This window comes from Sminthopsis crassicaudata, chromosome 4 (assembly GCF_048593235.1).
Source record: "Sminthopsis crassicaudata isolate SCR6 chromosome 4, ASM4859323v1, whole genome shotgun sequence".
Lineage (NCBI taxonomy): Eukaryota > Metazoa > Chordata > Mammalia > Dasyuromorphia > Dasyuridae > Sminthopsis > Sminthopsis crassicaudata.
The window spans coordinates 388,087,903-388,109,943 of record NC_133620.1 but is presented as its reverse complement, the minus strand read 5'-3'; the positions used below and the strand labels follow the sequence as shown (position 1 = coordinate 388,109,943).

Genomic DNA, 22,041 nt, shown 5'->3' with positions numbered 1-22,041 from the left:
ACTTAAGACCAAATGAATGGCAACATAGAGCTGGCCTGGAGGTGTTAATAATAAATACAGGGTGAGACAAGAGAATCAGAGTTACTATGTTGAAAGTGACTTAAATTAGGTGTAAGGAAATTTTGACTCATCCTGTATTCACAGAAAGGGGATAAAAGCACATGTGGTACAAGACACAATCATAAATGATACTATGTGACATTAAGGAAAAAGATGAAGCTCTTCCAGATCTTTAGAATATCTGAAACTTGTTCAGAGGAAAGTGATGGAAATTTAGTGGTCACCCCTGATAAGCAAATACTTCTAATTTGATAAGCATAATTGCTATTAAAAAGAAACAGGCTCAATTCTATAGTTCTTTTAGACTTCTTATATCTTACATTTAGGTTCACTTGCTATACTACTAGAGTCCATATGATGAAAGAAAAGTGTTGTTCTGCTAAAATTTGAGGAAATCATTTTCAAATTTATTTTTAAAAGTAGATATATAATCTATGTTCTTGCTTTCTTGCATTCTTGTTTGGTTCTCTTTCCTTATCTGTTTTATCATAATTGGAGATTTCTTCTCTCTCTGTCTGTCTTGTCTTCTCTCTCTCTCTCTCTCTCTCTCTCTCTCTCTCTCTCTCTGCTCTCAAATCACTTTTGAGTTTCAAGGCAAACATTATACATAAAATTCTGCAATAACATTTGCATGACTGATTTGATAACTTATTAAATATAATACAATGCTGCAAAATCACACTGCACAGAGCTAAGAGATTAGTATAATAAAATCAAAAGTCACTAAGTACAATTCATATCCCACCTTCTGCATCCAACATCTTGGGGATATCCAAATGCTTTTCGGCTATTTCCATGGCCAGATTAATATTTCCTACAGGATCATCCTGTACAGAAAAATAAAAAGGAATAATCAAATAAAAATAATAACCAATAGCTTTTAAAAAAAATTCAATAGTTGCTAACAATGTTCTTTACATATTTTGCTTTCTGAAAGAAATATCCTTCTTTACATTCCCACACACACACTTTTTCACTAAAATATATCATGTCTTAATTAGTTTTATTTCCCTTACTACTCCACTCCAATAAGATGCATTTCAACCTAAACGTTTGGAGAAAAATATAAGTAAAGACACCACAGTGCAGTTACATTATTCTGGGAACACATATATCAATTTCACACCAAGACAAACTGTACATGCACAAACAGCAAAATGAATCACAAAGTTCTTAGGGCAAAAACCCTGTGTCCTGAAAATGTATCATTTAATGTGTTTTATTTTATTAAATATCTGGAATGAACTTTTTGAGTATAAGAACTTTCTAAGGTCCCTTCATATGGTACATCTGTGAAGGCATCTCTTCTACAACTTCTCTAACAAGTATTCACCTAGCTTCATTTAAAGGATGAGGAATTTATTATCTATTGGCATGGCTCATTCTACTTTTGGAAAATACTGTTAGGAAATTTTTATATAAAAGGGCTTGAAATCTGTTTTTCAGAAACTTCCAGGTTTTGAGCTAGAAGGGGTCTTAAATCTCATCTAGTCTAAACACCTGATTTTACAGATGAGATCCAGAGATATTAGATTTTCACCAAGTCACACAGATAATAAATGGTAGAGCCACAATTTTAATTCAGGTCCTCTAACTCTGAATCCAGACTCTTCCCACTATACTACACCACCTCCACTTCCACTACCTTGTCCAACACTTTTATTTTGCAGATGGGGAAGTAAGGCATTATCTCTTCTGTAAGGCATCATCTTATTTCAGGTGCATTCTTTAAATAGTGACCAGTAAATCCTTCAGGTGATACCTAAGTCAGTGGTGTCCAGCCTGATGCAAAAATCCAAAGGGAAATTAGTCTTCCATTTATTCCTTTAGTGACACAGCTAAGAGCAATATAAAGTCGGAGCAAAGTCCATGCCCAAAAACAAAAATAAAAATATCCTCAAAAGAGCTAACCAAGAACAGTTGCAACCAAAAAGAAATTTTCTGTTACCAACATCTGAAAGAGCTATTTACCATTTGTGAGTTATATTGCCATCAACATTTTTAAAGGACATCATTTCCATGGTGGAAAAACAAAACATCCTAAAAGCATCGGAGGGGTAATGGTTTGCTCTAATTTGAAGATGGATGGACAGAAGGGTATAGAAGAATAAAATGCTAGACCTACAATGCTAGAATAAAAGAAACCTAGATGGCACTGACATGACTAGTTTCATGATATTGTGTAAGTAACTTAAATCTCTCTGAGTCCATATCCTTAGCTAAAAAATGGAAATAAGGTTATTTATATGGCCTACTTCACAAGGCCGTTGTGATCAAGGGATACTAGAAAATCTAGATTGCTGAGTAAATGTGAGTTTCCATATCCATTCCATGGTTCCATATGTAAAATGAAAATGATATTTGTATCATTGAGTTATTGAGAAAATACTCTAGTCTAAACAATAAAGCACTACATAAATCTGAGTTAGTATGGTCTCTACTTTCAAATTAGTGAGAAAGTACATTAAAGAAGAAATGGAAGCTTTATAATTTAACATTTCTTAAAGATGGCATCCTTTATTCTCTAGGACTGTAAACTATGTTTAATATATTGTGTCTATCTCTTAACATTTGTACCTTCATATTTCATCTGAATTGTGGGAACCAAATCCACCAGCAATAAAGATGACTGTGTTTACAACTAAATAAACCTGAAAATAAAAGGGAAACTCAAGGGGAAAGGTTTTTCTTCCTCCCAGATAAATGAATTAGATCAGATTCATAATCCATTAAATAAAATCTCCAAAGAATGACATATTTGGACTGTTGATTAAATAAAACTAAATCAATCTATCAATTCAGTTTGTATAAAAAAGGAATGACTGGGGTGTTCCCCCACTTTTACTTGTGATATCTTACTTAATTTAATCAGACAAACACTTATTAAGCCCCCTGCTAGCAGCTAGGAATGCAAAGACAGAACAGTAAAAAACACACATATGTCTGACCCAGCAACCATGCTTCTCGCTCATAGGAAAGGTTAGCTTGGATAACACTACTGGGTTTTTTAAGGCCTTTTTATGGTATGAGTGGAAAGGAAGTATATCTAGAGTTAGTTCAGTGCTTATGCTCATTTTTAGGAGAACATGCCAAAGGAACACAAGTCAGGACCCTAAGGAGTCAGCATGCTGTGTCACCCAGAATGACCTTATTAAGCTTTGAGTAGTCAATGAGGTCAGGTCGATGTCTGTGGATGAGCGCACAGAGTCCAAGGCCATCTTTCCAGCTTCACAAGGAATTAAAAAGAATGGGAATACAAGTTAATCAAGTAAGTGATTACATTGGCACAGTGCTGCATGTAGTCCCATACTTCTCTGCTTAGGACCATTAATCCCTTATTTTGTGGGAGTCAGAAATCACATGAGTTCTCTCATTCCTCCTTCCCCTTTCCCCTTGCACCTACAGATACCACCACAATTTTCCCAATCCTTTGATCAAACTTCAAACTTACCAGAGATGAGCCTTTCCTCATTGAACTAAACAATCTGAACTGTACTTTTGCTTTTAAGGCTTTAATACTCTGAGTTTACTTGAGAACTAAATGACCAAGTATAACATGGTTTCTTTAGAAAAATACTTTCAGATTTCCAAACCAATTTAGAGATTAATTTTTGGAATACAATCTATTTGTAAACTAAAAATGTATTACATAACTATTTTAAAGTATAAATCCTGATTCTACCTTCTTAATAGCTAAAGACCTCTTATTTTATGATTTTCTTTTAATGTTAACATTGAATGCAATTAATTTTAAAAGCCTTGATACCTTAAATAGGAGTTTACCTGGGAAAGAACTAATAAAAATTATTAGAAAAAAATTTTTTACAGTAATGCCAGTAGGGATTGGAACTAGGGCACCTAGATTCCTAGGTTCACCTGAACTTCTCAGAAGTGAAAATCCAAGGAATGCTGGAGTATCATAAATATCTTGGGGTACAGTTGTAGGAGGTTGGGAGGGAGGGAAAGAGAGAGAGAAAAAGACAGAGACAAAGAAAAAGAGAGACAGAGAGAACAAGAGTGAGCGCAAAGATTGAGATGCAGAGACTATACTTTACCAAAGAACCATAAAAGGCAAATTATCTTATTCTGGCATTCAGAAAATGGAATTGAAATTGATTATTCATTCTGTCTCACATACTAAGAAGTAAACTCAATTATATAGCTTGTGGGTCTTTCATGATCTTCATGTCTTCTGCTTTTTCCCATAGCCTTTTGATTAGCTTGTTAACTCAACAGTCCACTGCCTAACATCAAGAAAAAGGGGCAAAATCTTTAAGTTTTTCTTCTACATGATTACAGGAAAAAGGATAAGTAGAAAGAAGACAAGCAATTGACTAACACAGACTTTTCTTCTAGGTGATTGTAAGAAAATGGATAAGTGGGGAGATGACAAGCAATTGGCTAACAAAACCACACTGATCCATGAGGTTACTAGTATCTATATTCCCTTATTGCTTATAAGGATATAAATCCAAACTTTCTATGTTGATATTCAAGGTCCTCCATTTTGTCTAACCATTCTTGATTCTCAAATTTTTCAAACATATCCCACTGCTCTAATCAAGTTAATTTCATTGTGTTATCACATACACAATATTTTCCATCTTGTGTTCAAATTGTCTTTTTCCTGCCTCTCTATCAGTTCAGATTCTCTAATCTGTTGAAATTGTCTTCTCTCCTCTTTATCAGTTTAAATTCTCATTCAAAAGATAGCCCAATATTTACTTTTTCTCAGAAGCATTCAAAAACTGATACTATCATTTTGTCCTTTTCATTCTTCCAATAGTAGATACCATACTATGCTACATTCCTTCAGAATTACTATATAACTGTTTTGTGTATCTAAAATGTTGCCTATCAAACCGGTAGGATCCATGGCTTTTTATTCTTTCGTATTATCTAGGGTTCTTGGCACAGTGACAGCTTAATAGATATTTGTTTAAATAATGACCTATATTGTTGACACAGCATTCTTGAATAGCTATAGAAACCTAGCAAAGAAGTTATTAGATTTTGAAGAAGCTCAGGTTGGCACTCAATTCTTTTTGCCCTATCAAACAAGATCCTATTGATTTCTTTCTTTCTTTTCGTCCATCTGCTAATAGCAAATTTTGATGAATTATTCTGACATAGCACAACTTCTATACCTAAAAAATTAATCTTGTTTGATGAGATTTGTTTTTCTTGCAGGCAAATTTTGCTCCCAGGCAAAACTGGACATTAGAAATTCTGTATTCATAAAAAAATACTTTTGACACTCTAAAGAAGAGGAGAAATGCTAGTATGAATAAAGATTTCTTCTCCCTACCACCCACTGATTCTAATACAATTTTTAAAAATCTTGATCTCTTACCTAGTATGGAAATTCTGAATATTTACATTCCTATAAGGGGCAGTTTTCCTTTGGCACCAGAGAAGCAGACCTTCTTTAGCAGAGGTTTCTGTAATGAAAACAAGAAAAGAAGGTACAGAAGGAAAAAGTCAAAACTGAGCCAGTACCACTATTCACCCAAAGATCTCTGGAGTGCTAATGACCAAAGCTGACACCATTGCTAACATTTTTAAAAATGAGTATCATGAGAACTTTGAACTTAGGACACATTTTCTTCTATAAATAGTATGGTACAACAAAGGAATAATATAAAAGGAATTCAGGATCAACAACAGACAGTCCATCAAAGGAAACATAAGGAACTTTAGCTCTAGAGAAATTAGCAACTTTCTAGGGTTTCCCAAATCTGTGAATAAATAAACATGAAGAGTCCTGTACTACTAGGAAATACAAGTTAAACCAGAATGTACTTTAACATTAGAGAACTGCTAGAGAACATTAGTTACAACACCTAATCCAAGAATAATTAATTTTAAGTTTTGTAGTATGTGTTCATCATTGCCCCATAAGACCACTGATCACAAGACCATAGATATATTTCTGGAAGGGACCTCATCTCAGATATTATTGAATATAACTCCCTTAATTTATAGATGAGAAATTTGATGCCCACAGGCAAATTAGTAATAAGTGGTAAGGCAGAATTCTCTGATTCTACATCTAATACTCTTTCCAGTATACAGTGTGGCCTTCATGATATACAAAGAAAACAACACCTATTAGGGATAATTCTCTCCACACCATATATAATAGTTTCTTCATAAAGAGATAGAATTATCTCTAATTTTTACAATAAGAGGTAACAATAAGAGGTAATTAATTTAAAATATCATTCTGTTGAATTAAATCATATCCCCCAAAGTAATTGAGGCCTAATTTATTTATCTGTTTATTGAGTTATTTAAGCAAGACAATTGGGGTTAAAGTTAAATGACTTACTTAGGGTCACACTGTTAATAAATGTTAAGTGTTTGAGACTCAATTTGAACTCAAATCTCCAGGCCTGGTGCTCTGTCTACTGCACCATCTAACTGCCCTGCCTAATTTGTTTATTTTTTTAAAGGTATCATTAGGAAATTATATTTGTGAAAAATCATTTTATTTAAATGGTAAAATCACAGCAACTCTATCTCCTTTCTTTCATGGTCATCTAAAATCATAGCAATATAGCTTCTGACTTCATCCTTCAGTGGAACCTACTCTCCCAAATAACCAGTAATGTCCCAATTGCCAAATGTAATGGCCTTTTCTTAATTCTTATTATCACTAAACCTGTCTGAATCATTTGATACTGTAGATCACTTCCAACTGGATATTTTCTTCTTTGGGTTTTCATGATACTATTTTCCTTTGGTTCTCTTACATGTCTAATTACTCCTTCTTAGTTACCTTTGCTGGATCTTCAGATTCTTCCCCTCATTTAACTGTGGGTTTTCCATAAGATAGCAGCCTGTGTCTTTCCTCTTTTCTCTCTATACTATTTTACTTGATGATCTAATCAGTTCCCATGGATTCAATTATTGTATCTACGTTGATAATTTTCAAATCTATATATCCAGCCCTAGTCTCTCTTCTTAATTCTCATCCTAATTTCAGACTATCTACTGAACATTTGAAATTGGATTTTCTATGGGCACCTGAAACTCAAACTCAATATATCCAAATGAGAAGTCATCTTTCTCACAAAACCTGTCCTCCTTCCCAAGTATATCTATTAAAGGCACTACCAACTTCTCAGTCTCCCAAGTTCACAACCTTTTCATCTTCCTCAACTCTTCACTCTTACTCACACATGGCTAAATATTGTCATTTGCTCCTGTTTCTTCTCTCTACTAAAAGAGATACCATGATAGTTCAGTCCATTAATAACTCTTGCCTGGATTATTGGAATAGTCTTATAATTCTAAAAAATAGGTGAATTTTAATTAGAATAGCCTTCTAATAAAAAAAAAAAAAAAAGGTTTCAACCTTCTTATCTCCCTAAATTGCCCTTCACAAAACTGTTAAAATAATTTTACTAAAGCTGAGGCCTACCCATGTCACTCTCCCTGCTCTAAAAAACTCCAGAAGCTACCTTTTACCTCCAAGATTAAATATAAAGAACCCCTCACAACCTGGTCTCTTCCTACCTTTCTAATCTTTTCATACTTTATTTACTCCCTTCCATTTACTATTTGGGTCAATAATACCAGCCTATTTGCTGTCCTTTGCATATGACATTACCTCTACCATCTCCATGCATTTGCACTGGCTATCCCCTAATGTCTGGAATGCTTGCCTTTCTTACCCCCATCTCTTGTCTTCCTTGATTTCTTTTAAGATTCAGTTAAAGTAGCACCTTCTGCAAGAGGCCTTCATGGTCTCCTCGGCCACTAGATGAGGAAGGAGGTTATCTTCCTCCTACTCTATAGTTTAATGTTGTCTCCTTACTACTATGTAAGCTTCTTGAGGGTAAGGGTTATTCCCATGTTTTTGCCTTTCTCCAAGCACAAGTTCCAAGAACATTTATTAAGTGTTTAATAAATATTTGCTAAATGACTGACTGAGGTATCTATGCAAAGGTCTTCAACATCTTGAAGAATGGTCCAACTCCATTGTAAACAATTTAAGTACAAGGCTTGTGTCCCATATCCCAAAATGCCTATCATAGTGCCTTGAAGGTATTCAATAAATATCTGATAATTAATAACTAGAAAGGGCCAGCACTAGAAAATATCCCATCACACTGCTGGAATATGAAAACGAAAAGCTGAAAATGTATAAATTAATGAAGGCAGATCAAGTTAAGTCATGGGTGTGGAATAAATAGGACTCTCCTTCAACAGACCTATAGCTAGCTAGACAGTTGGTGATTTCAGGCCAATTAGGAATCCTAATTTCAGAGAAATCAACTTAACACCTCTTAGCAGTAATGAATAGATCAAAATATTTATAAATGGAGTGGGAGTAAAAGACTAGTGATTTTCATCTTCACTGGAGATTCAAAGCTTTAAAATGTCCTTATTGTGAAGCTGTGATGGCTAGGGAGAGAGATACAATGAAAAATTGAAATTCTATTCAGAAAAAAGCTTGATTTTTCAATAAAGTCTTGCCACAAACATTTTGACATATTCAGGATTATCTCCTCTATTAGGGACCTTGTTGAAGGCTGAGCCTAAGAAAATGAGAAAATACCAAGCTGGGTTACTGCTAGGTCAGCTTATCAGGTTGATGGATAACAGCACTGAATAAGAATGGGTACAGGCAGGACTGGTATTGGTACTTACAGACTTCATTGTGCATGTATTCAGGGACTGTTTTCCATCAAACTGAGACTATGATCTTTGACTGTTGCTGAGGACTTCAGAATGTTTGCTGTCACGCATGAGAATACTTTGGTGAGGAATGCGCAGAAGTAAGCACAAAGATCTGAGGAGACCCTCCCCAGCATTAAATTGACTATAGTTCTTTAGGGTTATAGGTGGCACTGAGAGAGCTATAGGTTATTTAAAAAAAAAAAAAAAAAAGGAAGCAGGCAGAGAGACAAGAGAGGAGTTCCTGATTACATAACTGATTGGCAACAAATCTGTCTTCTCTTTCCTGTTCCTCTGGCTCCTAACTCTTAAGAACACGGCTGGCCATGTCCAGTAGTACTCTGAAGCCCGGTAATGATAAGACCCCTGGCTGCCCTCCATGGTAGGATCTGGACACTCCTGTATACATTACCTTCCACTGAAATATCCTGGATGGCAAAGCGAAGAATGATGGTCCAGATCATACCCAGGGTCATTTTCACATTGCCGTCAACAATTTCTATAGGCAAGAAAAAAATAACAACATTAAAAACAAACTCTACAAACAATACCTGAACACATTTACCATAGCACTCCTTCAACAATAATGCTTGCAATTATACCATGAATGAAAAGAATTGTTAAATTTCTACAGGCCCATCAGTATGCTTATAATCCTCATGCTAATGTCTTCAAAGGGTAGTGGGGCCCAAATTCCTATGCTCCTGGTTGAATTCAGAGTTGACTCACAAACACAAATCTTGCAAAAAATAAATAAACCAGGGGCAGCTAGGTGGCGCAGTGGATGGAGCACCAGTCTTGAATTCAGGAGGACCTGAGTTCAAATCTACTCACTTAACACTGCCTAGCTGTGTCACCCTGGGCAAGTCACTTAACCCCAGCCTCAGGAAAAAATAAATAAACAAACAAATAAATAAATAAACCAATTAATTTTTCAACTTCTACAAATTTATTAGGAAAAGATTTATTGAGCATCTTCAAGGTACTATGATAGGTATTCTGGGATGTGAGACACAATCCTTACTCTCAAAGTCTAAGTTTGCAGTGGTGTTCAGCTACTAGATTCTACTAGGCTTTAATTGGCCACAGGACTCAATGATCAACAGTGAAAGGCATTCTCAGTTTCTGTTAATTTATGTGCATAACTATTAATAAGGGGAAAAGAATAAAGAAAGAAAAAGAAGAAAGTACTAAATAGTACCTATTATGTATTAAGTAGTGTTCTAAGTGCATCTCATAAAATTCTCACAACAATCTTTCAAGGCATGCATGTGAGACATTATTCTCATTTTACAATTAAAGAAATTGAGGCACATAGAAATTAAATTACATGCCCAGGGTAACATAGCTACTATCTAAAGCTGGATTTGAACTCAGGTAGACCTCCTGGTTCTAAGCCGATACTCACTCTATTTATTGTCCCACCAGCTGCTCCTACTGTGATGCTATTTTACATTTGCATAGAGTTTTATGCTTTTTAAACCCTTTCATTCCTCTCTTATTTTCCCCTCACTTTTGTGCTTCACTTACCTTCAGCACCAATGGATACCAGTTTCACGCCCTTACTGGCTATGTAATCCAGGGCCTTATTGACATTGGCAATTTTGTGGAAACGCATTTTTCCTCGGTCAGGTTTGGATAACCTTTCACCTGTGGGTAAAAAAAAATAAAATAAAAAAATAAAAATACACATATAGATGATTGATTATACCAGGTAATAAACCAAGGATGAAAAAATTCAAGATACAAGCTTTCTATCATTTTTTTTAAATAACAGCTTTTAATTTTCAAAATGTATGCAAAGATAGTCTTCAACATTCATCTTACAAAACCTGATACAGGCTTTCTTAAAGAAAATCTTATTGGCAAAATTCTAATAACCAGAATCATTAGAACCAATTTGTTTAGGTTCACTGAACCAAACCAGGGGGAGAACATAACTTTTAACCTGAAGTCAGCTGTTTTAATCCCAGAAAGCCAATCAATCAGTCACTTTTGAATAAAATGGATTTCAAGATAAAGTAAAGTACTATAAACATGAATGCTTTTGAAAGCTTTTCCTGGATTTTGGTTTGAAATAAAGTTTAATACTGAGGTTCTTACAGGTAAGTTGAGAGAAATAGGGCTGTGTAACTGACTCATTTTAAATTGCTAGCTAGCCCATTTGCAAAGCCAAAAAAAGCCTAAATTCAGCTCCCAGACTTGACTATTAGGAACTGAGATTTATTCCAGTAACCTCAGTAGTCAGTATATGGACAAAGTCAGATATATAAATTATAAGGCAAAAGAAGACTCAGTGTAGCTTATGCTCACTCATTCAACATTGAGCAAAATACTTTAATATTTTAATTTGGGTTCTGTAAGAAATTTTATCTATAAAACACAAACATAATTCCTAAACTAGGGCCTTAAGTGTAGAGTGAGAACTATTTTTCCTTGGAACTAGCATATTGAAAAAGAATCAGTAACTTTCCACAAATGTGACTAGGTCTTATGTGTTCCTATATATTTGCCCCTCCATATATGTCCTCCAGACACATATCTTCCCTATGTAAAAACCATTCTATTGAATACCCTGTACATATATTCCCAATATGTATGCCTCTTCATGTACTTCCTAATAATGTACTTCTCCACACATGTTCTTCTTAGTAATGTACTTATTAACAATGTACACAGTAACCACAAGATTATGTAATGATCAACTATAATAAACTTGGCTCTTCTCAGCACTGAACCAACACAATTCCAATAGAGTTGGGGATGGAAAATGCCATCCACATCTAGAGAGATAACTATGAAGACTTAGTGAGGACTGAAGTATACCATTTTCACCTTTTTTGTTTATTTGATTTTCCTTTCTCATGATTTTTCCTTTTTGTTCTGATTTTCCTTTCACAATATAACTAATGTGGAAATTTGTTAAAAGAATTATGTATGTATAACCTCTATCAGATTGCTTGCTGTCTTGGGGAGGTAAGAGAGAGAAAAAAATATGGAACTCAAATCTTACAAAAATGTTGAAAACTATCTTTATATGAGACTGGAAAAATAAAATATTACTGAAATTTTAAAAAATTTACAAAAAATATAATGTACTTCTTAATAATGTGGCTCTCCATTCATGTTTCCTAAGCATGTTTATTATTCCTACTGTATGAGAAAGTAATATTCCAAATTTATGACAGATATATTTTATTGTTATTTTCCATCCTAATTATTCAATATAATGCCTTTTCTTCAAAAAAAAGTATGTGAATTCTAGGTACATAAATTCTAGAATTTTGAAGAACAGGGGGACAAGAAAGCAGCAAGGATAGGTTATGGGAATATGATATCATTTCTTCTTGGTTTTCAAAGTGGAGGATCTAAATAATATTTTGAAAAGAGAAAATTTAAAAATGAATTTACAGTAAGATTTAGCTAGTTTTCAGGAAGACAATAATTTTTCCAAAGAGTAATTTCTAATATTGCAATTACAAAGTTTGAACATCTTTCAAAGGAAAACACTCATCCATCCTGGAACAGACAGAAAAACTAATTCAACTATATATGGTCCATAAAGTATTTTCTTCAAAACAATCCTCTAAGGCAGGTAGTACAAATAATATTTCTATATTTTACAAATAAGGAAACCGAAGATCACTAAAGTTATATGATTTCTGCAATTATAGAGTTGTTAAATGTTACAGATAAAGCAAAGCCAGAATTTTTTGACCCTCAAGAAGATATATCCAGAGCTCTTTCCACTGAAGTTACTAAGTATATAAAAAACAGATGCATTAGGCTATAATTATGAAAACTTTATCACCAACCTGAAATAACTTCCAAAAGAAGCATGAGTTTAAGGCCATTCCTGAAATCTTCCTCAATGTTCTCAATCTGGGTACCAGCTTTTCTTAGATGAGAATTACACCAGGCAGTAAATGTCTGGAAGGTAAAAGAAACATTTGTCAAAACAGCAATCAGAAAATTTCCTTTTGAAAGATAATCAACCAAGCACATATATTGAGCAGTGAAAAAGAGGATTTTGGATCCTGTCCAGCCTTCTAAAGGAAAAAAATGAAAAATGAAATGAAAATGAAAAAAATAAAAGAAAAAGAAAAACCAGGAAACATTGAAGACTTGAGGCAAGTATTTAGCAAGATTTGTTCATCTGATGAAATACCCAGAACTACTTACTGCTTGAACTTTAAAAAACTAGAACCATTGGCTTAATCATATTGTCTCAAATTGTCAGCCTTACAGTTACGTAATGACTTTTTCTGCCTTTAATCTCACAAGTACTTTGTGTCTTTGAAAAATATTTGTCCCATCTTATTTTATATTATGTTTCTACTTTATATTCCTCACGTAGATTCTAAGCCACATAAGACCAGGCAAAGGTCTTATAAATTTACAATCAAATCTAGGTCTAGCACAATGGTCCACATCCAGTGGGTACTTAATAAATGCTCAATTTTGTAACTATGTTATATATTGTAACTATATTACTTATAGTTCTACCTCATCAATTAAACTATAGTTCTTAATGACAAAGATTTTAAACTTTCTTCCAGTCCTAAATATTTCTTATAATTTCATCAGTCAACAAACATTTTTAATCCTTTACTATGTGCCAAGCAGATAGTATGGAATGGTAGACACTTGTCTTAGTCCTTGGGGAGTTTACATTCTAATGGGGAAACAACACTTAAAGGGTAATTTCTTACTCTTTTACAGAGTATATGGAAAATAATCTGAGAGAGATAGCAAGAAAGGGAAGAAGGATTTGAGCTAAGTCTTGACAAAAACAGAAATGCCAGCGGACAGAAGTGAGGAGGGAAAGCATTCCAAGTATGGAGGACAGCCAATGCAAAAGGCACAGACGTGGGAAATAGAGAGTCAAATGAGAGAAACAGAAAACAGGCCAGTTAAAGGAGGGGGGTAAAGTGAAAAAAAATTAGAAAAGTAAGAAAGGACCAGATTAAGAAGAGTTTTAATGCAAAACAAAATACTTTGCATTTTACTCTTGAGAAAATAGGGAGTACTGGAATGTATTAAAGAGGGAGAATTACTATGGTCTCCTAAAATGATTAAACTTACTATGTATGCCACAAATAAAATGCTTTTGTTCCCTAATTGGGATTAGATTTCTCCTCTTAGGCAAATTTTTATATTATTCATTAGGTACATCTAAGCATACTTTATCTGGAATTTTTATTAGCTTGACAATTTCAATGAAACACGAAAAATTCCTCTTCCCAGATTTTGGGATAAGAGATAGAAGGGAAATTTACTATGGCACCAGAAGGAAAAACTCAAGAGTATATTTTGTTCATATGAACAATTGTCATATTTAGTGATTAGAACTCAATAGTTCTTTATGCACTGGCCTGGGAACCAAATACTATGTATAAAACCTTCTATAAGAAAAAACAGTCTGAAACCAAACTACCAACTTACAATGAATTTCTCAAACCCCTTAGTTCATAAATTACATCCTATCTGTATATTGAAATGAAGATAAAATAATTCACATCATTCTCTGCTTTAGAGAGCAAGAAAAAAAAGAACATTTTGTGTATGCTCTTTGTAGATCTCAGATTAATTGGATATTCTAAGAAGTATCTGGGATTGCTAACCAAGTGGTGCACTGTATAGAATGCAGGACCTGGAATCAGAAAAATCAGAGTTCAAGTTCAGCCTCAGATATCCATTGAGGGATATGACCTTGGGCCAAGTCATTTTACTTCTGCCTATATAAGTTTCCTCATGTGCAAAATGAATGTGATGATTGTACCTACTTCCCACGGTTGTTATGAGACTGTGATGTCATGGTTGTCTTTAAGAAAGAACAAACAACAACAACATTTGTAAAGTACTTGAACAGTGACTGGCACATATTAGACAGTTAATGTTTGTTCCCTTCTTCCCTGACTTCCTACAAAGAAGCTATTATGATTATCATAAGTTATTTGACCACCTGCAAAATATATTTTTATATTGATTTGAAATTTCTGCAGATAACGTGAATAAGCAGGCTGCAACATCACAACAATCAAGAACTGCTTAAGAAACATGACATAAAATGGCAAGCATGTCAGCAAAGTGCTGCATATCCAGAAAAGAATGTTGGTCAGTAAATTGTAAGAGGGAGGAATAATTGATAGGCAGCCTGAATACCACATTGATACCCATGCAATGTCAAAAGGACTATATGAAGGCTTTCAGCACTGTGGATGGAAGATGTATGGAAGGATATGGACAAGAGCTAGACAGAGTATAAAGCTATACAGAAAGGATCAACGATACAAAAGTACTAAAGGAGAAATCTTCAGAAAACTATATATCACTCTATATATCATTAGGTGACATCCAAAGTTATTTTATTTTTCAAGCTTCTTTTTAACTTGGTTTTCACTTATGAACTATTTCCTGCCAAAACAGGATTAGAAACACAGCAGGCAGCTGTTGACTGAGAATACAAACTCCCTCTAGTCTCACAGCAGCTGCTGGTCTCAAGAACAAAGTGCTAACCTAGCACATTAAATGAAAAAAAGTAAATAATATAATAGTGTAAAGAATGGACAAGGCAATGAAACTCTGAAGAAATATATTATTTCCAAGTAAAATATAACAAGATAGAAGTGAATCTTGTTAAAACAAATTTTTTCAAATAGCCCCATAAAATAAAGGAATTTCCAAACCCTGGCCAATAGACCATTAATTTCTGGATATTAGCAGTCCTTTGGAGTTCATGGTTATTTAACTCTATGAAAGTCAGCTAAAGGAGAAAGTTTGCAAGCTGTTTGCTATAGTTAAGAATTAAATACTCTAGTTAATGACATTCACATAAATGATATTGCCTAGATCTTCTAAGGAAAAAATGGATTAAAATGGGGAGGGAAGTATGTAGTTTAATAAGCATCTATTTTTTGCTCATTCAGTTTTACTGACAAGTGATGACCTATGCATACACACTTAGCCATGTAAATCTTTTACTATAACCTTGAAAATAAATAGTACTGGAAACATTACTGAAATCCACTGAAAATAATGTTAGTGTACTGATTCCCAGAGTGACTATAGCTAGATCTTATAATCAAGGTAATCATTTGTTACTTAATTGATAATATCCGGGAAGATTAAACTTAATTAGCTAAATTAAGCCTAATGAAGTTTAAATATTTTTAATTAGAACCCTCATGTGCCAACATAACTTTGAGAAACTAACAACTAATAAAACATAAACATGAGAAAGAACTTTACTACCTCTGTACTGCAAAATGAACTTGGGGGAAAAAGATTATGTGATATCATAAGGCTTAGTTTTCATTTTTTGGAAATAAAATGAATTGACTCAGTCTAGGATAGAAAGACTATTCCTATATAATCCTACCACTATTTAAAAGTTGTAAGAGTATATTCCTAGACCACTATTCCTACTACTGTTTAAAAGAATTTGTTTATAATCTGTGATTCCCTGCTAAATAAATAAAATTGGGAGACATGGATAAGATAAAGAACTTGGTAGCTTGACAAAAGTCATGATTTGGTCTACTGGACCAATGTTTCTATTAAACTTCTTTGTTTTGGGGCGTCTTAAAGTCATCTGGAATCTAGTTTTGGTCTTTCTAGTCAAACAGAACACAACAGAGTCTACTTAAGGGAGTAACAGTCATCATTTATGAGTTTCCCTCAATGATACAGTTTGGAAGATATGTTTAGCCACCATATTATATGACATTTGTCCATGTTCTCTTAAAAGTTAACCAAATGAGCTCCACCCAACATCCTGGAGGCTTTCCCAAATTTCTCTAACATTAAGAGGACACCAATGGAGTACTCTGACTGTCCACCTGTTATCCTTTGTTCTTATATGGCCAGATCATCTTCTCTCCTTTGTTCTTATCATATGACCAGATCATCTTCTCTTCCTGCCATAAAAAATCCACCCCAAATGTGCAGATGGACTATATGTGCCCCACCTTGGCAGAGCATTTGGTCTGATTAGCCATTGGTAATGATTAGACACATTATAACTTGACTCTAACATAATGATGTCATTTTGATCCTCTTCAAGAACAAAGGTCAGCAACAAACCAACAATTCCTTGATGATGCCCTTTATTTCTGTTATTCTTTTTCTGTTGGTTCAGAGTTCCTTATTGGTTATGTGTTGCACCCTGCTCACACCCACATTGTGTCTCTCCATTGTCCTCATATGGTACTGATCTAGTATCTCATATTCATCTTTATTTTTCAGAGGAAGTAGATGCATAACTCTCTTCTATAAGGTGAGACCAGTAAAATGTTAATATTTAAAAATTGGGTTTTTGTTTTCATGAGAAGCTTGGGAAGGGGGATTTTGCATTTTTGTGATTTTAGAAAATATCTAGATCTTCCTTCTTTACTTCTTTATATTTTCCTTCTTTTCAACGTTAGATCCAGAGTTCACTGTTTATCTCAATCATCTATCCCAGATATACTTACTGCGGGACAAGCTCAAATGCATGTTAAAATCTGGACAGTAGATAGTTTTCATTCACTTGCTCTTTCTTATTTAGATGGACAAGACTCCTTTGAGAGATTACAAATCTCTTCTAGAAGTCTTTTGACTTTATGCATTTTATACAATGTCAGTCATAAACAGCAGTATCTAGACCAGTGTCATCAAACTGAAATACAAAGGCATCCCATCCGAACACATAGTTGAGTTATAAAACAAGAAACTAAAATTATCTGTTGTATTATGTTTTTATTTATTTTGTAAATCAATTCCCAATTACATTTTAGTCTGATTTAGGGTCCCCTCAAAGACTTTTGAAGGTCAAGTGAGGACTTAAGAGTTTGATACTTCTGATGTGATTGCTCTTACCATTAAGAGAGACTTCCTCCTTAACATGTGGAAATCTCCTTCATGTGGAAAAATAACTTTGTTGAATATACATCTTCCTATGTTTGTGCCTCACGTGATATATATAAAATCAACGGATCTTTAAATGGGGGCTATTTTTAGAATTATATCTTTCAAGGGATATTGAAAGATTTTGATCTATGGATGGCAGACACCTTACCTCAAAAGGACTTAAAAGGTGATTTTTTTTTTCTGCTGAATCAAATGCTTATTTGTAATGAACAAACCATTAGTCTAATGTAACATATTCATTTACATTTAATCAATTGTAAAAATAACAAAGATGGGATCCATTGTTAAATTTTAGAAAAGACTGATTTTGCTCCCTACTAATACACTCATTGAAAATACCTTGTTATATAGATAAATTACTCTCAAAGATTTCAAAAATTGGCACATGGATTTGAAAGAGAAAAAAAAAGAAAGAAGGGAAAGGATAAAGAAAAAAAAAGGAAAACATTCTCAAGCAAAGGAATATTTGCTGGGAAACATGTGGTTTAATCCTACTGAAAAAGTACTATTTTAATTTTTCAGAAAACAAAATCTAAATATTCTAAACATTTTTTCATCCTCTCTTTAAAATCATATATTTCTATAAAATCCAAAGTCTATTACAATCATAAATGTATGGTCCTAAAGCAACTAGCAATGAAATCTCTCGGCCTGTTAGAAATTATTTATTCTTACCATTGCATGTCTATCCAATGACCCACATTTTAAAATTAATAGGATTGAGATTGCTTTATTAAAAAAAGAATATAAATATACAATGTCATATTTATTTACTTATCAATTTATTTTTGGTAAATAGCCAAGTAACTATTTTATGACAAACATTCAACATTGAGATGGCAATAGCAAAATGAATATACATTAAAGAGAAAAGGAGAGAAAGGAAAAGATCATCTGATAGTTAACTTGATATAATGCAATAGGAATTTATTCTGTACCTGTTATATGAGATCATCTGGTGGGTTAATTTGATGTAATACAATAAGAATTTACTGAGAACCTCACTGTACTCCATGCTTAGCCTGTCCTTCAATCATAGACATAGTCTGTTATCCAGTTCCTTAAAGTTAAGTTACTCCAGCTTAGTAAATATTACCAAAGTTTGTATTCCTTTATCATTGCCTTGAAACTGGGCTTTTCTTTCACATCAGGAAGATGTAAACTCTTTGAAGAATTCAAAAACTTTTCAAAAATTTTAATCTGGGCCCTGATTGGTGAAGATTCATCATGTCCTAAAGCTTTTAGGTGCTAAGGACCATGCCTAAATGTGAAGGGTTCTCCAAAAGCCCCAACAGCTGTGAATCATAACAACCTTGAAGGAATTGCAAATCAGCCTTTACTGATACAGATGTTGCCTGTGGATTGGAAATGAAATAAATTGGAGGTAAGAGGGAAGAGGTCAGAGAATGCAACTGCCTCTCAGTTTTCTTATATTGTTATCATCCTCTCACAGGAAGGATCCATTCTGCTGGTCTGAATTGGATCCCCAGCAGCCACTGGTAGATGGCTCCTGCTCCCATAACATTTAGGTATACCCTAAGTCCTCATCCTCCTTTCCAATTCCTGACAGGAGTATAATGATCAGATCAACAATATTAATCTAGACAAGGCTATGCCAATTGATTGCCTATAACTCCAACGATCATTCTGACTTCCTGATCACCACTGCCCTATTTTTGCTATCTGGTCCTACTAAACTGTAAACAATTTGAACATAATAACTATCTTGTTTTTATTTGTATCTCCACGCACTTGGCACAGTGCCTAGCATTAGCAAGTACTTGCTAGATATTTTTTCACTCATTTGTTCACTACTTCATTCAAGAAGTTGTTTTTAAATTATTCTACAAAAATAAAGATGAGCATTACTATCTCTTTATTTAAGTCAGCTGTTCAACTACTAGAAAGGACAACTTGATTCTCTGATCTATACAGAGTGTGACACATATTACTAAATATTCACATACCAAAAAAAAAATGGTGATTTTATAATGACAATCTAGATTGTCTTTATTCTTTTGTACTTTTGATGGCTCAGGTATAATAGTGAAATGAAAACAGTCCAGTAAGTGATATGGGGTAAAATAGAGACAAAAATAGTGATACTCTGGAAACTTGAAGAATTAGTTTCATATGAATAAGCTGAAGGGAACCTTGTCTCCTCTTCATTCCAGAAAAAGAAATTAGAGCCCAATAACTATCACTGTCCTTCTTTTTTATCTTTCCAAAAGCTACTTGATTTTGAAACCATAATTGACAAAAAATAAGTTTCCTATAAAAATAATATATGGTAAAATATATGGTAAATATATGGTAGCAAAAAAAAATGCTTTCCCTATTTTACAAAAGATGAACTTCAATTAAGAGAAGTCTTCCATAAGAAAGCAATGGTATAAAAAAGACCCAAGCTTTTATATCTCAGCCCCCTGTTCTTAATCATAAGAGCAGAGCAGCAACTTATTTATTTGCTGTTTTAAAAACCAAATCACATAAAGGGGCAAAAACTCTAACAGACTAGATATTTCTTTGTGCTTGTTTTTACTTTTTTTTTCAAAGGTTTCAAGCTAATGACTTCCTACTATACCTCTAACAGGTAAAGCCGCCAGGAAGTCCATCATTACTTATTCAGTATTCTAGGATATGCTGTTATTTTCCACCTTCCTACTTGATAGGATTTACAATAATTGATCTTTGTAAAGTAATAGTTAATACAAAAGATAAAATGTAGCAGCAAAGTGGGAAAAGAAACTAATGGTGTTAACAGACGAGTTTACAACTCCAATTTTATCTGTTTCTCCTTCATATCTAGTGGTTCTTCTAATTCTAAAATAATGTTAAGGGTTGCTACCTCTTCACTTCACAAGATAACTGCTCTGAACAGAGTGGGTACTTAATAAAAATTTGTTTAAATGAAAAAAAATGAATACAAAGAAAAATAGACATACTATCCAACAATACCCATACCAATGGTTTTTGGAGTTCCATCAAATAAATTTGCCAAAAACATTATTTTCTGTTAAGTTGCTATTATAAAAATTATAATTTCTTTTTTCAACTTTTTCATTTTGCAAATCCTAATTTGCTAAGATTTCTGTAAATGATCTTACTAGTTCCTTAAAAAAAAAACCCCAACTATTGTAAGGGTCTTTCAGAAGGATGCAGAATTTAAAAAACACTAAGGGGGTGTGTGGGTGCTGAAATAAATGGGATTGCCACCTTAACAATGAAAGGAGACTCTGCCCTATAAAGAACAGGTGGACTAATCCTTTGGAAGGGCTAAATTTCTCCAGGTCCATGTGACTGATATCAATAGTAAAGATACTGGTTGACTGCAGTCTTTGGAGTGCTTTGGCTTAAAAGTTTGTATGTTACCTTTCAGAATTTTACTGATAGTTCCCAGGAAAAGAACACTATACTACTAAAATATAAATAATAAACTTGTCAAATTATGCATCTACAATTCTATTGTGGTCAATAATCTCTGATTCAAATTTCAAAGAGTTAGAAAAAGATGATGTTTCTGCTGGAGTTCTATCTAAGCATCATCTAGTACATTGCTTTAAATACAATGTTGCAATTCCATAAAGATTATTAAAAACTGTAAATCCCATTTTTTGGATTTTAGGAATAATCTGATTTGGAAAAAAAAAATTAGCAACTATCCTAGAAGGCTTAGCTACTGCTCCTCCTATGATCCTAAAAAGGAAGACTCACAAGTGGAAACAAAGAAAGATGGTATTATAATAAGGAAGCATGACATGCTAAGAATGGAGTCAAGAAACTGTTTTCTTCCCGGCTCAATCAACCACTTCATTGTGTAACCTTTTGCAATTTACTTTACTTCCCTTGTCCTCAGTTTCTTCATCTGTAAAATGACAAAGTTTAAACAAGAAAATCTTTAAGGATTTTCTCTAGAACTAACAATCTATGATTCTACAAATCAGCATTTGTAAGAAATCATGATTATTTAGAAGTATATATTGTATATACTATGGCAAGTTCTTTCTGGAAAAGATTAAACCTATTACCAAGATATCTTAAAAGGCTATTTAGTGCATTGAAATTCTCATAACTTTACATAATGAAAAAACCATGGTAGTTATCCACTTCTGTTTTTCGCCCACAAATCCCAGTCTTTAAAATTCTGATAGATAATTCAGAATAAGAAATAGCTCAGCTCAGCATTATGAAATTTCAGTCCATCAGTTTTAAGACTGGTTCTGTCTACCAAATGATTGTATGATCTGGGTAAGCCACGTCAATTTTCTTCTGGCTTTTGTCTCCCTCTCATCTGTAGGATGGCTTGTTAAGCTAACTAACTACATAGAGCTTTTGTAAAGCATGACTAATCAAAAGCAACTACAGAAAAACTCTTTGCAAATACAA

The 22,041-nt window shown here is 33.7% G+C and overlaps 1 protein-coding gene across 6 annotated transcripts in view; it reads right to left on the bottom strand.

Annotated features, from left to right (window-relative positions):
- The window catches only part of ACTN2 (actinin alpha 2), an 83,669-nt gene that overhangs the window by 29,468 nt on the left and 32,160 nt on the right, over window positions 1-22,041 (bottom strand). For 4 of the 6 annotated variants that reach the window (XM_074262485.1, XM_074262486.1, XM_074262487.1 and 1 more), the window contains exons 2-7: window positions 12,561-12,675; window positions 10,276-10,395; window positions 9,158-9,244; window positions 5,414-5,501; window positions 3,208-3,286; window positions 806-887 (exon numbers count right to left, since the gene is read on the bottom strand). In XM_074262485.1, coding sequence (XP_074118586.1) covers window positions 806-887; window positions 3,208-3,286; window positions 5,414-5,501; window positions 9,158-9,244; window positions 10,276-10,395; window positions 12,561-12,675 — 571 coding nt within the window. Of the gene's footprint in view, window positions 1-805; window positions 888-3,207; window positions 3,287-5,413; window positions 5,502-9,157; window positions 9,245-10,275; window positions 10,396-12,560; window positions 12,723-22,041 lie in introns of all 6 variants that reach the window. The other 2 variants (XM_074262488.1, XM_074262489.1) reach the window with 1 other exon arrangement.